Genomic DNA, 14,783 nt, shown 5'->3' with positions numbered 1-14,783 from the left:
CTCAGAAAAATTATTAAATGTCTGCTTAAAAATGTTGACAATATATTGGAGCTTTTCTCCCCAGGCTTTAGTTGAAAAGTTGTTTTTACACTAAACCCAACTAGACAAACCTGATAAAAACAAAATAAAACAAAAATAAATAATTGTGGTAATGTTTTTCTACAACCAAATAAATGATAAACCCCTAAAAGATACTTGTCTGTATTTTGGAAGTCAGTCTGAACCAACGGCCTGAACTCACTGCACTGGTGACATCCCACAGCAGTGCAGGTGGGTTGCCCTGCCCACAGCAAGGAGCCTAGGGTGCCCATGCTGCACAGTGGTGTGCCTCTTACTCAGGAGGCTGCACATATGCAATAGTGTGCCAGCACTTTTCTAAAGTAACTAGAGTAGGGCAAGCTTGTTGCCAGGGTAGGTGGGCTGAGAACAGTCAGTAGAATCTGCAGTGTGTTCCTCTCCTTAGCAATCAACTCTCGCCTCCACCAAGGACAAATGGGCATCAGGATTTTTCACCTGATGGAGGAAGGAATGGGTGATATGGGTGCATGCACAGAGCCACTGGGTGAAGGTGGGGGTGGAATAAATGCCAAAAGGTCCTCCTCTGCTGCATGCACCTACTGCATCATAGTGACATTTAGCAATGTTGCCCACTATACCAGCAATGGGGGCTTACTTACCAGCTTTAACTTTATTGTTCTATCCAGAATATCTTCTAGCCAGTCATTTATTTGCTTGAGGATTTCACCTTGGTACTAAACATATCATTCATACCTCTCAACTTCTTAGAGCAAGAAATCTGGACAAAGCCTAAGTGGGACAAAGGCCCAAAAATATGGACATTTCTTAAATATTGCTCTTACAGACAGTTGACAGAATAACAGATTTTACATTAGCACACATTTTCTGAAGACAAACTTAAATATCTAATTATTTTCTAACTTCAGTCTTTAATGATTTGCCACTAATTTGCCAGAAAACCACAATGTTATGAAAAATGGACCAAAATATGAGGCAAAAATCACATTCTGTGAGCATCTGTAGAGTTGAGAAGTATGAACTATAAATGCAGGAACAGCTGAACACATCACTCAAGTAGCAGTCAATTATCCTACTCTCCTTCGCAATGAGAAGCATATTTAGGCTTCAAGCAAGCTCAGAACTTCAGCTGCTCCAGGGAGATATAACAGCAAGGTTGGACACTGGCAGCTCCACAGATATTTAAAGCTCTGCTGGTATCCTGTAATAACTGCCTCATTTGTGAACTGGTGGGCAGAAAACCTGGGTTCAAGGATCCAGACCCTAAGGAATCCACAAAAAGCAGGACAAGTGCAGCTGCACAACCGTACACAGTGAGTAGTCGCAACTTACTGAGATCGCTACCTCTGGCTGAGTCTGATGTCTGTCCTGACTTTCAAACACACCTCCCTTGAGGTGGGGTAATGCTGCCTTTCCTCAAATGTCTTTACATAGTCTGTACAAAAGCCATGTCTAAGGAAATTTGCCTGGAAAGGACTGATGGACAGCAAACTGAGCCAATCTCTTGTATGTGGTAAAACAAACTGAAAAATGGCACACCACATTATTTTTATTGCACTGTACGAGAGAAAAGGAGGAGCTACACTCACACAGGACCTCTGCAAAACTTGTAACAGTCAGACGTCCGAGCTCAGAAGTCTACCTTTGGCATAATCGCACAAATAAGGAATACCACTGCACCTAGGATCCCTATGATGAACAACTGGTAAGAACAGGAATACACAAGTGTTTTAAACTTGAACCACTGAATCAAAAGATATTTTCCATGTCAAAAATTAGGCTCGAGATCTGAAACATGTCAGCAGAAGAAAACAAATGGGTGGCAGACAGACTAGCTGCACTTTGCTACCAAAACGTGAGATATGACAGCAAGGGCACCAGCAAGTGAGGAAAAAGGAGGAAAAAAACACTCTTCGGCCAGGAATAGAAAAAAAAAAAAAACAAAAGCAAAAATCTGCTGCAGAAGGCATCTAACTTCAGAGCTCTCTCACCAAGGAAAAAATAGGCAGGTGTTAAAATTTACACTAGCAAGCTCAGTATGTTGCAAAGCAGAAAAATAAATGGCAAAACTTGGAAACAGCGACCTGCATACAAAGGCCAGTGGATGACCCAGGGGTAAAGCTTGCTGTACTGAAGTCTTTACTTGCCTAGTAGTACTAAAGTATGAAATGACCATTCTTTAAATTTCAGCAGTGAGAGAATCTTAAAGTAAAAACAAAGCACACTTAGGAAGAGGTTGATGTACTTTTGATAGGTGTCTATATTTCTGTACAGGATTAGAGACACTGGACAGCTATCAGCCAGAGTGAATGAGTTCTTTTGGCAGTTCAAGAAGGTAAGCAGAAACAAAGCTTTGTCATTAAAGAATGCCAGTTAGGCAACTATCAACTAATCACATACATGTAACAAAAGAATGGTAGGTCCACTTGATGTAAGGGGAAACTTACACACACAGACATATATACACACATATACCTGTATTTCTGAAAATAGAGAAAATGCCTCACCGTTTCCAGAGAATTTCTTTCAGTGAACGTCTAATATTTTGTCGAATCTGGATATTGGGTTGTGGGGGCTGGCTTGGTTGCAGTTGGTCAGGAGGCTGGTTTGGTTGCAGCTGGGCAGAAGAGTGACTAGTCTGTAGACGGACAGCAGACTGACTAGAATGGGGCTGGGCTGCAGCAGCAGCTACTTTGACTTGTGGCACTGGAGATTTTTCTTTAGCTGGTGCAGTGACAGAACTAGCAGAACTTGTCAGGCTCATAAGTCGTTTAAGACCAGCTGTTGTAGACGCAATAGAGGAACTGCTTGACTTCTTAGGAATGGAGTATGGCTTAGTGGGAACACTTGTATTGGCTACAGCTTCTGTAACCACAGATGCTGTGGTAGTGGTGGCCGCAGCAGTAGTGGAGGTGGACACAGTGGCTGCAAATGGAGAAGTGATGGCAGATAAAATAGTGTGAGGAGATGCAGTAGACGTAGCAGATGAGTAGTTTTGTGGCACAGTGGACAGTTTCTTGGCTGTGCTGCTGGAAGCACTTGGTATTTTTTTAGGTGCTGCAGTTTGTGAAACAACAGACTTTTTCACTACTCCACTTGAGACAGCAACTGGTTTAGGTGTCACTCCAGTCTGACCCAATGTAGCCAGCTTTTTCGGTGCTCCAGTAGGATGAACTACTTTGCTTTCGGATATTTCCTTTTCTTTCTCAGTTGCTGAAAGAAACATGAACAAAGGAAAAAAATAACAGATTAAGTTTTGAAGAAGTATTTGTAAAAGTACAATAACCAAAGTAATTATCTGACTAAGGCACTGAACAGCCAATGACTGCTGAAACTATGACTCCATAAAGTTGACATTTTAAATTCAATCTATCTACTTAACTCAGGATGATGTATGTATGCAACTGCTATCCATGTCCATGCCAAAACAACAAAACAAAAAAAAACAATCAGCAACCAGTATCTACAGTACCGACTTCTAATAAGTTTCACTGTCTTGAGGTTACACTTATTAAAAAGTTATATCTAACTGCAGGTACAGTTTATGTAACTGATGCACATATGGAACTTTCAAAAGGCTTGGGGATGATCAAATGACTTCAGGCTTATTATAAGGGAGGTTTGCCTTCAAACCAGTAATACTGGACCCCATAAAAACATTGCCATTTTAAAACGCACACTCCCCCTCACCCTTTTCATTTCCCACACAACTGATAATACAAAAAACATCTAGGTAAAAAGGTAGAGACACTGCTTAAATCACTTAACACCTCAAAAGGTTTTCCCAATCACAACTTCAGGAGCTGGCAATCTGAAAAATAAACTGCACTCCAGTCAAACGAGTGCAGAGCTTGAAAGTTGCTGGATCACCTTTAAAGAGTTTTCTGTAGCCCAACTACTCCAAGATGACATAAATGAAAGTTAAGTCTTCACCAAAATGTTACATCTGTGGTGTTGTATTCTGTCCATTTAAGGTTGCCACCTTTTGTTGCGACTAAAATCGGACTTAGGCCACATGCCTTGCATCCCCCACAAGCTCACTCATGTCCTACCCACTTCCACCCATTTTGTGACATCATTGTCACATCAGACAAGGGGAGGGGTGCCCTCTGTCTGAGATGACTTTTTTCTGAGGCTTTACTATGCGTTTTGTTTAAAAAAAAAAAAAAAAAGGGCATGGGGAAAACACAGATTTAACAAACTCATAGTCTTTCTTTTTTTGAAACGGAATACCAGAGCTTGTACAGTGTTTTCCAGAGTACCGGAAAACTCAGTTTGATGTCCGGACAGTACGGAAAAAAAAAACCAGGTGGGAATGCTACTGTCCATTCGTCTATACATGGGTCTCTGATCAGATGTTGGACACATCTCCAGACACATCGAAGCTTAGGATCTGGTGCTCAGGCTCCTAACTAGCCATAATTCCCATGCACAGAAGAAGCTACTTCAGATCAAGTTTTCCCTTTATAACTACCTAAAAACATCTTAAGATAGAGTAAGCGTGCAAGGAAATAGGTATAAAACAGTGGTTTGGAAACTGCAGAGACCCCAACTAAATCTTTGGAAACCAAGGCAAAGTCAGTTAAGACCTGCCCAGTGAGGTATCACTGATCAACAATATTCCTAGAAATATAAATACGGGTAGAGGATGAAGGCAGGGTAGCAGAGGAATGGATGGACTACAACACAGACTTAATGTCATGCTAAGTACATAACTTTAGTATCTGTTGTTTTTTCGATTATTCCTCTACACATGAGGCAGAGTTCGCAGCTACTTGAACTCTTAGGACGTCTCACAGAAGCATAATCTTAAGCATAACTGAACCAAAAGAAACTTTGGATCTAGACTAAATGTCCGACTTATAAAAAGAGAAATGAAGGTGTGAACTCTGAACCAAGTAGATGCAAAACAAACGTCATCTATTGGTACATCAGAGAAGAAGGCTGTAGATGATGCCACAGATCTTGCTGAATGAGCTTTAGGTTTTGGAGGAAGACAAACTCTTCTGTTGGTAGACAAAGGAAACACATTGAAAAGTACAGTTTTGTACCTACCATAAATGTAGATGTTCGAAGATCCACATTGCTGCAGTCCTTACTTATGGGTAGTCCGCTGTCCTCGGTCGGCCCGAATACCAAAGTATTAGGCTGACGTCGGTCATGGGCGCCTAGATCTGACATCAGAGCGTCAGGGTATAAAGGCGCATGACCGACGTCATATCCTCAGTCTTTTCTTGCCCCAGATGTCAGAAGGCCAAACCAGAAAGGCCACGGCCAAAAACAGAATACCTCCCAAAAACATGCCCAACAACAACCATCACCTAAAGCATAGCACCAAGTCAAACTACAGTGGGGAAGGAGGGAAGGTAAATTGGACTGCAGCAATGTGGATCTTCGAACATCTACATTTATGGTAGGTACAAAACTGTACTATGTTCTTCATCTCACATTGCTGCAGTCCTTACTTATGGGTAGAATCCCAAAGCAACGGGAAAGGGAGGATGGTAAAAATCATAAAGCATTAGGGGCAGCTAAAATGCCCTGTAAAATTGCAGTGGCAAATCCAGCCCTAGACTTAGAATAAAGAGGAAGGTGATAATGTTTAGAAAAGGTATGCACTGAACTCCAAGTAGCTGCCTACAAAATGTCTTTTGTAGCGACCCCCCTTAGAAAGGCCGTAGAAGTAGCAGTAGCCCTAGTGGAATGAGGCCTGATTCCAGCAGGAATATCCTTACCATGATGGGAATAACAGAAAGAAATACAAAACCCAATCCATTTAGAAATAGTTTGTTTTGAAACAGGTTTACCCTGTGAACCCAAAGCAAAAGAAACAAACAATTGCTGAGACTGTCTGAACTCCTTGGTTCTGCTCAAATAATAACGCAACTGCCTGTGAATATCCAAAGTATGCAAAACTTTCTCCCCTTTATTTTGGGGGTTTGCATAAAAAGTAGGCAAATGAATAGTCTGATTTAAGGCCACACTAGAAACCACTTTAGGCATAAAGGAAGGATTAGTACACAAAGATACCCTATCCTTATGAAAAATCAGGAAAGGCTCCACCGCCATGAGGGCCTGTAATTCAGAAACCCTTCTTGCAGAGGTAACGGCCAACAAAAAAGCAGTTTTCCATGACAAATACTTTAACTCGGCAGTAGCTGCAGGCTCAAAAGGTTGTAGAGTAAGTTTTTCCAACACAAAATTGAGATCCCAAGTAGGAGTAGGAGCTCTACGTGGGGGTCTTGTATTCTTTGCCCCTCTAAGAAATTGCTTAAACCAAGGATGAGAGAATAAAGGAGGGTCACAATCATAGTGAGCAGAAATGGCTGCAGCATGGACCTTTATTGAGGAGAAAGACAAACCCTTGTCCAATAACTCAGTAAGATATTGAAGAGCAACACTTAAATCAGGTTTGGAGACATCAAAGTCCTTTCCTTTGCTCCAAATAAAAAATCTCCTCCATTTATCAGCGTAAACTTTCCTGGTACTAGGCCTCCTGGCCTCCAAAATAACATTCAAAACTTGTTGTGGAAGCTGAGACCCTCCAGAGTCTAAAACAGAATATGCCAGGCCGTTAGATGCAGAGACTGAATCTTGACATTGAGGAAGTGACTGTCCTCTTGTGACAAAAGGTGCGGAATCAAAGGCAGAGACCATGGAGGTTCTCGTACTAAACTCCTCAGTAGTGGGTACCAGTGTTGTCGAGGCCAATCCGGTGCTATCAAAATCATGGTTGGCTTGTCTTGTCTGGCCTTCAAAAGTACCTTGGGAAGAAGAGGCAGAGGTGGAAAGGCATATACATGCAGATTGTTCCAGCTGAATGATAGAGCGTCCACCTTCCAAGCTGTGTGATGAAACATTTTTGTGCAAAACTTTGGCAACTGGTAATTTAGTGGAGAAGCGAACAGATCTATGTCTGGAGTTCCGCATAACACTGTCAACTGCTGAAATACATGAGGATCCAATTTCCACTCGTGAGGATCCACTATTTGTCTGCTCAATACATCTGCTAAGGAGTTCTGTGCTCCTGGTAGAAACCTTGCCTGAAGATTGAGGTGTAGATTGAGAGCAGTTTCCCACAGAATCATCGCTTGCCTGCAAAGAGGGTAAGAATGGGTTCCCCCCTGCTTGTTGATGTACCACATGACAGTAGTGTTGTCTGTTTGAATCAACACCTGCCCTGGGTGAAGTAAATCTTTGAAAGCCATCAATGCAAACTGGACTGCTAACATTTCCTTCAAGTTGATATGCAAATGTTGGAGTTTGACAGGCCACGTGTTTTGCACCCATTTTCCATTGAGGTGTGCTCCCCAAGCCTTGTCCGAGGCATCTGTCGTTAGAATCTGACTCGCCTCTGGCGGGTCACAGAGAGTCCCTTGTTTAGGTGACATTCCTGAGCCCACCACAAAAACTCCTTCTGAATGCAAGGTATTATCTGAATGACAGTGTCTAGATCTTGGCAGTGCTGTGTCCACACATTTTGAGATACCATTGAAGCTTCCTCATATGCAATTTGGCATTGGGAAGCACCAGAATACAAGATGCCATGAACCCCAAGGCTTGAAGGACTGTCCTTGCAGTCAGCCTGGACCGTAGAGACATTTGCTGGAAATAAAGAGAAAGGCTTCTTTGTTTGTCCGGGGTCAAAAAGGCCATCTGGGAAGCTGTATTCAGTCTCACACCCAGAAAGCACATGTCCTGAGAGGGTACTAGACTGGACTTTGTTTCATTCACAGAATACCCTAGGCATCTTAACACTGCCATCACATACTGTAGATGATGAAGAAGCTCGTCCTTTTCTTGTGCAATAATCAGGCAGTCGTCCAAATAAGGATAAATCTGTATTCCTCTTAGTCTGAAAAATGCTATCACTGGAGCCAGGACCTTTGTGAACACTCTGGGCGCAGTAGATAAGCCAAAGGGCAATGCAGAGAACTGATAATGTAAATTTCCAGCCAGCAGGTACCTCCTGCAACTGGGCCTGATAGGAACATGAAGGTAAGCCTCTTTGAGATCCAGAGTAACCATCCAGTGATCTTTTCCCAACAGAGGTAAAAGTTGTTGTAAAGTCAGCATCTTGAACTTTGGAATGTCCAGGTAAGTGTTGAGGATAGATAAATCCAAAATTGGTCTCCACGTGTTCCCTTTCTTTGGAACTAGAAACAGGCGAGAATAAAATCCTAGGCCCACTTCTGACAGAGGAACTGGCTGTATAGCTCCTATTTGAAGTAAAGAAATTTGTCTGCGAGCCTCTATCCTTTGTCGAGGAGGGACGTCTGGCATGCCTTTGAAAGGAGGCATGGTATGGAAATAGAACTTGTAACCTCGGTTTATAATGTCCAATACCCATTTGTCCTGGGTGACTAAATGCCAATTTTGCTTGAAAAGAGCCAACTTTCCTCCCAAAGGAGCTGCCAGGCAGGAAGAATCTGGCAGCTGAAAATGCAGGTCATTGGGCCTGTTTATGAAAGGACTGGCCCCTGCCCTCACCAGCAGATTGAGCAGGCGAACTCCATTGTCTCGGCCTGAAGGTACTCTGAGCTCTGCCCCTACCACGCCTAGATCTACCCCTAGACTGAGAATCAGAAGAAGGTCGTCCACCCCTTAGTAGGCCAATTTCTACTAAACTTTGGAGGTTGTACCTGCAAAAAATCTTTAACAGTCTGCATAGACTTAGCCTTGTCTTCCATTTTCTTTAAGACTGACTCCACAGGAGGACCAAACAAAACTTCAGACTGTAAAGGGGCATCCAGAATTCTAGACTTAACATGCTCAGACAAATTCTGATCCTTAAGCCAGGCGTGCCTACGAATAACTGAACCAGTGGCAGCCACCCTAGAAAGAAGCCTGTAAAGCATCAAAACCACATTGCAAAGAGTGCTTACCCACCTGTTCAGAAACATGCACTAAATCCTGCAATGCTTTACACTCTATGCCCTCTGCCAAAGCATCCACTTTAGATCTTAGCTGAGAAAGGAGGAAATTCTGATACTTCAACATATGAAACTGGCAGTTCAAAGCTCTCATTGCTAAAGTAGAAGAGGTATACACCTTCTTACCCCATCTATCCAAAGCTCTAGCTTCCTTATCCAGAGGAACCGGATTCTTAACAACAGAGGCTCTAACACCCTTAGGCCCCTGACTAATAGTTTCTGGGTCCGCCCTAGGACTCTTATACAGATATTTATGAGCCTCAGGCACCCTGTAATACCTGTCCGGTTTAACTGGGGCAGGAGGCACAGAATCTGGATTAAGGGAAGCTTCGAGAAAACATCTGAAACAACATCCAAAACCGGAGGTATAGCTAAGGGTCTATGCTGTGGTAAAACAAGAACTCCCTAAGCCTCTTCCGTGAATCAGAGTAATCCTGTCCCTCCCACTTAAAATGATCCCTCATGGAATGCAGAGTTTCTGAAAATGAAAAATCCTCTGGAGGAGAAGCAGAAGGAGTGGAATCCTCTGCATCAGAATCAGAATAAGGAGGGAAATCTTGAATGTCTTCAGCAGAAGACTCTGAATCATCTGAGGCCTGCTCCAAACTTTCCAACTCTGGCTCCATCCTGGGCCTCTTATCAGGAGGGGGCATAGAACCTCTAATTAAAGTAATCAAATCCTCTGCCATTTTAAGCGTGTGCTTTTTAGGCACAGACCCTGAAGAACCAGAACTGACACCAGAGGGAGGCAAAACAGACCTGCCCTTAGAAGGAGCCTTAGAAACAGTAGCAGAAGGCCTAACCACCTTAGGCATAGAAGGGAGAATAGTAACCTGAGAGGCCCCTTCAGCCTGACCAGCCTCCTGAGAGGCCACATCTTGTAAAATCAAAGTTTCCCCCTGGGACTCAACAGAAACTTCAGCCGGATCCACCTGTTCAGCTGTAGCTTCTAAAGGTCCGGCATCCGAAACGGACGAATCATCCTGCCTAGGCTTTAAAGATTTGTCTTTGCGCTTCTTAGTAGAAGCAGGCGTCGGAACATCCGACGGCATATTATAATTACACCTCTGCCAAAGACTAACCTAGCGCAATCTAACCTCCGTTTTATAGTGCGCTTATTAAACCTAGCACAAAACCGACACCCGACTACGTCGTGCTCCGGTCCCAAACAAGGAATACAAAGCGAGTGGTAATCCCTATGCGGTATCTGTTTCCCACAAGAAATACAATTATTCACTTTCTGACATCCGGTAAGTAACTGAGGCAAGAAAAACAAAAATATTCCCCAACGGGTACTTAGCCAACTTGGTATCGGTCTGAAACTCCAGCGAAAAATTTCAGGACGCCGAACGGCACTTGCAACGCTGCTTCTGCATCGGACCATGCGGCAAAAAAGACTGAGGATATGACGTCGGTCATGCGCCTTTATACCCTGACGCTCTGATGTCAGATCTAGGCGCCCATGACCGACGTCAGCCTAATACTTTGGTATTCGGGCCGACCGAGGACAGCGGACTACCCATAAGTAAGGACTGCAGCAATGTGAGATGAAGAACATCAACCACAGAGATGAAGCAGATTTTGGCTACTGCTTGTCCCAGTTCATACTTTGAAAAGGAAATTCATAGTTAAGTCAGACTTCCTGAAAGGCTTAGTGCTGTGCAAGTAAAAAATGGAGCCAACGATGAACATCTAGCAAATGTAAAGTATATTCACCTTTGTTTGAGAAGTTTAGGAGAAATACTGGCAGATTTATGGCCCGAGTGATGGAAGTTTCTGAAGCCACCTTTGGATGCAAAGATGGATTTGTTCTCAAACTGTCAAATAAGCAGGTTTGGATGAAAGTGCATGCTACTCAAATTACCTTATAACAGAAGTCATTCTCTACCAAGAATAAGGTCTTCTAGGATAGAAAGCTTGAAAGCTGCTTCAGCAGCAAGTTCAAATGGGAGTAATGACTGCAAAACAATGGTGATATAACACGGTGGAACTGGATCTCTGAGTGGGGGTTGTGGAAGAAAGGCACCCTGGAGGAAAGCCTTGGATAGCCTAAGAGACCTACAGGGGTATGACCTTCACCAATGTGAAATGAAGAAATGGCAGCTAAATGAACTTTAACAATGAAATAACTAAGCCCCATCTTGAAAGAGATGGGCTTGAAGTCCAATATTGTGGGAAGAAGGGCTGAAAAAGGATAAAGGTTTTTCTCTGGGGCCCTAAAAGAAAAATCTTTTCCACTTCTCTTGTACATTTTCCTAGTAGAAGGTTTATGTGAGGAAGATGTGCACAATGGAAGGCGAAAGCCTGGACTGCTGAACCATCATATCAACTGGAAAAACCATGTGGTTAGTTTCAGTACTCATATGTCCGGGTGAGGATGGCCGGATGGGTGTGATATTAAATTTGGGTCTGAGCCGAAATCTCAAGGAGGGTGAACCAGATGAGGCCAGAGGAAGGAGAAGCCACACTTGTTGAGCCCAATGAGTAGTTATGAGAATGACAGAGACCTTAAACGCCAATGCTTTCTGAAGAAATTTTGGAATCAGGAGGAAATGCATAAAGTCTGGGGGGGGGGGGGGGTCAACGTACACTACAGAGTAGCTGGGTAACAACCTCATGAGGAATCAGAGCAAAAGCATTTAGTGTTCAGTGGAAAGTGAAGAGATCACAACTATGGCCCCAATGGCTGAAAATTTGCTCTGTTACTAGAGCTTTGAGGGAACACTGATGAGGAAGTAGAATGGATCTGCTCAACCTGTCCACAAGAATGTTGGACTTCCCCCAGGATACGCTTTGATACTAGAAAACAGTGAGAAGGCATCACCCATTGCCATACTCATATGGCCTCTCAATACAATGGAGAAAGAAAAGTTGTGTAAAATCTTACCATGACCATAGATATCCTTCTCTTCCATGTTGCAGTATTCTGTACAGTTGGGTTTTCCTCTCTTGGTACCCGAATGTCCATCCACTATACAAAAGTTTTGCAGTCACTTTATGGTGCATGGGATGACTGATGTGGCTAGCAGGGCATGGGCCATAAGAGTGACGTCTACGCACACCAGCCTTCAGAACTGAGCACCCCAGTTGGAATCAGTCCCAGAGAAGGTAGTGCAAGTCCTGTGCCACCCCAGGAAGGGAATGCCTAACAACAAGAGGGGTAGGTGGGAGGGAAGGAATACTGTAACATGAAAGAGATCATACATGGTTATGGTAAGATTTTACACAACTTTTCTGTCCTATTCACATGTTGCAGTATTCTGTACAGTTGGGTGAGTGCCAAAGCTCACTAAGAGGAAGAGGGTAGCGACCTAGACGAGTTTTCCATGAAACTATGGAGGACAGCCCCGGCAAATCCCACCCTAGACCTGGAAATCTAGTCCATTTTGTAATGTTTTGTGAAAGTGTGCACAGAAAACCAGGTGGCTGCCCTCAAGGATAGTGGACATGCACAGGCCTTTGAAAAGGCTCCAAAATAAGGCCATTACTCTAATGGAATGGAATGGGCCGTCACATTGCCTTGTAAGTGTTTACCATGGTGTGTGTAACAAAAGGAAGTATCCCTTGAAAATCCAGGCTGAGATGGTTTGTTTAGTTACTGCTTTCCCCAGGGCCCTGGGGTGAAAAGAAACAAACTGGTCAGCCTGTCAGATGTTCTTGGATTTAAGCAACAGAACCTGGGCTATCTGCACAGATCAAGGGAAAGAAGTACTCTCTCATCATCTTCCTGTGGGTTGGGAAAGAAAGTGGGCAGGTGGACAGCTTGGTTTAAGGAAAGGTCATTAACCACTTTGGGCATGAAGGATGGGTTGGTTCTGAGGCTTACCCTACCTCTGTGGAAGAGGAGGAAGGGTGGGGGTAGCCATGAGAGTTTGCAGCTCAATCTAGCCAAGGTCCAAGCCACCAGCAGAACAGTATTTCATGTGCAATGTTTTAGAGAAGCTTTGGATGCAGGCTCAAAGGGAGGGAGTGTGGAGTTTCGCTAAGACATAGTTCAAGTCCCAAGGAGGCGGTATGGGCTTCCTTGGTGGCCTGAGATGTAGTAACCCCTGAAGGAACAGTTTTGCCGGTAATCTGGAAGCTGGGGGGGGGTCCAGATGTAGGCAGGCAGAAATGGCAGACAAATTGGCTTTGATGGAGGAGTATGCTAGCCCTGTCTGTAGGCATTCACAAAGGCAGGACAGCACTATGGGGACCTCACCTTGCAATGGGTCCAACTGCCTATTTAGGCACCATATGAAGAATCCTTTCCACTTGGATACACAAGATCTCCTGGTATAAGGTTTCCTGGCCTCCTGCAGGACAGTGAGCACGTCCTCTTTGTATAAGTGCCTGAAAGGGATCAAAATCCTATCATCCACAAGGTGAGGTGAAGAGATTGCCACCCCGGGTGAATATGTGTTCCCTTGTCCTGGGTGAGTAGGTCCACTCTGCTGCTGGTGATTACCCCTGTTTAGTTGGAAAAGGAGGGGAAACTGTGGGTGATTGCCAAAGCTCACTGTGAACGGGGTGGTGGTCTGGTTAAAGGTTCCAGAAATCAGTGAAGGATAGCCCTGGCAAACCTTGCGCTGCCCCTAGATATTTGGTCCAGCTTGTAATGTTTTGTGAAAGTGTGCACTGAGGACCAAATAGCTGCTTCAAGAATTGTATTGGTGTCTAGCCCCTTATAAAAGGCTCCTAAAGAGACCATAGCGCTGGTGGAGTGGGCTTTAATATTGTCCTGCAAGGTTTTCCTATGGAATATGTAGCAGAAGGAAATGGCCCTGGAGATTCAGGCCGAAATGGTCTGCTTGGTCAAGGAAGGAAAAACAGCTGGTCAGATTTTCTAATGAACTTGGTTTTATGGAGATAAAACCTAAGCCGTCTGTGGACATCTAGAGAATGGAGTACTCTCTCACTTTCCCCCTGCGGGTTGGGGGAAAAGGTGGGCAGGTGGATGGCGTGGTTCAAAGATAGGTAATTCATCACCTTGGGCATGAAGGACGGGATAGTTCTGAGAGTCACCCTGTCAAGGTGGAAGACTAGGAATGGTGGGTTAGCCACAGCTTGTAGCTCCGAGACCCACCTGGCTGAAGTCAGAGCCACCAATAAAACAGTTTTCCATGTGCAAAGTTTTAGGGAGGCTTGACCCACCTGGCTGAAGTCAGAACCACCAATAAAATAGTTTTCCATGTGCAAAGTTTTAGAGAGGCTTTGTCTGCTGGCTCAAAAGGAGGTACAATGAGGTTTTCCAGTACATAGTTAAGATCCCAGGGAGGAGGTAGTTTCCTGGGGGGGGGGGGGGTCTTGATTGAAGTACCCCTTTGAGGAAGAGTTTGGTAGGAAGTTTGAATGCTGGGGGGGGGATCCAGAAGAGACAGGCAGAGACTGCAGACAAGTATGCTTTTATAGAAGAGTAGGCCAGAACTGTCTGCAATAGTTCATACAGGTAAGACAGGATTAGAGGGATGTCACCTGCCAGCAGGTTCAACTTGTCTTTTGTGACACCATATGGAAAACCTTTTCCACTTTGAGAGGTAAGATTTTCTTGTGTTAAGTTTCCTGGCCTCTTGCAGGACACTGAGCATGTCCTCCTACAGGTGTCTGAAGGGGATCAGAATCCTATCAACCACAGGGTGAGGTGCAGAGACTGCCACGTGGGTGTATCTGTGATCCCTTGTACTGTGTGAGGAGGTCCGCTGAAGGGGTAACTTAAGGTAATTTCCCTTGGACAAATGAAGAAGGGGGAACCAGCACTGTCTTGGCTAGTAGGGAGTTACCAGCAAGATTTTTGGTCTGTCCTGCTGAATTTTCAGCAGCACCTTTTGAACCAAA

At 44.1% G+C, this 14,783-nt stretch overlaps 1 protein-coding gene across 2 annotated transcripts in view; it reads right to left on the bottom strand.

The window, feature by feature from the left end:
* DIDO1 (death inducer-obliterator 1) overlaps positions 1-14,783 on the bottom strand; it is a 1,822,440-nt gene that overhangs the window by 1,027,118 nt on the left and 780,539 nt on the right. For both annotated transcript variants that reach the window (XM_044089904.1, XM_044089905.1), the window contains exon 7: positions 2,544-3,249. In XM_044089904.1, coding sequence (XP_043945839.1) covers positions 2,544-3,249 — 706 coding nt within the window. The remainder of the gene's footprint in view (positions 1-2,543; positions 3,250-14,783) is intronic.

Source organism: Protopterus annectens, chromosome 12.part0, assembly GCF_019279795.1.
Source record: "Protopterus annectens isolate FY-2018-M chromosome 12.part0, PAN1.0, whole genome shotgun sequence".
NCBI lineage: Eukaryota > Metazoa > Chordata > Ceratodontiformes > Protopteridae > Protopterus > Protopterus annectens.
The sequence above is the reverse complement of the archived record's forward strand: the minus strand, read 5'-3'. Positions and strand labels throughout refer to the sequence as shown.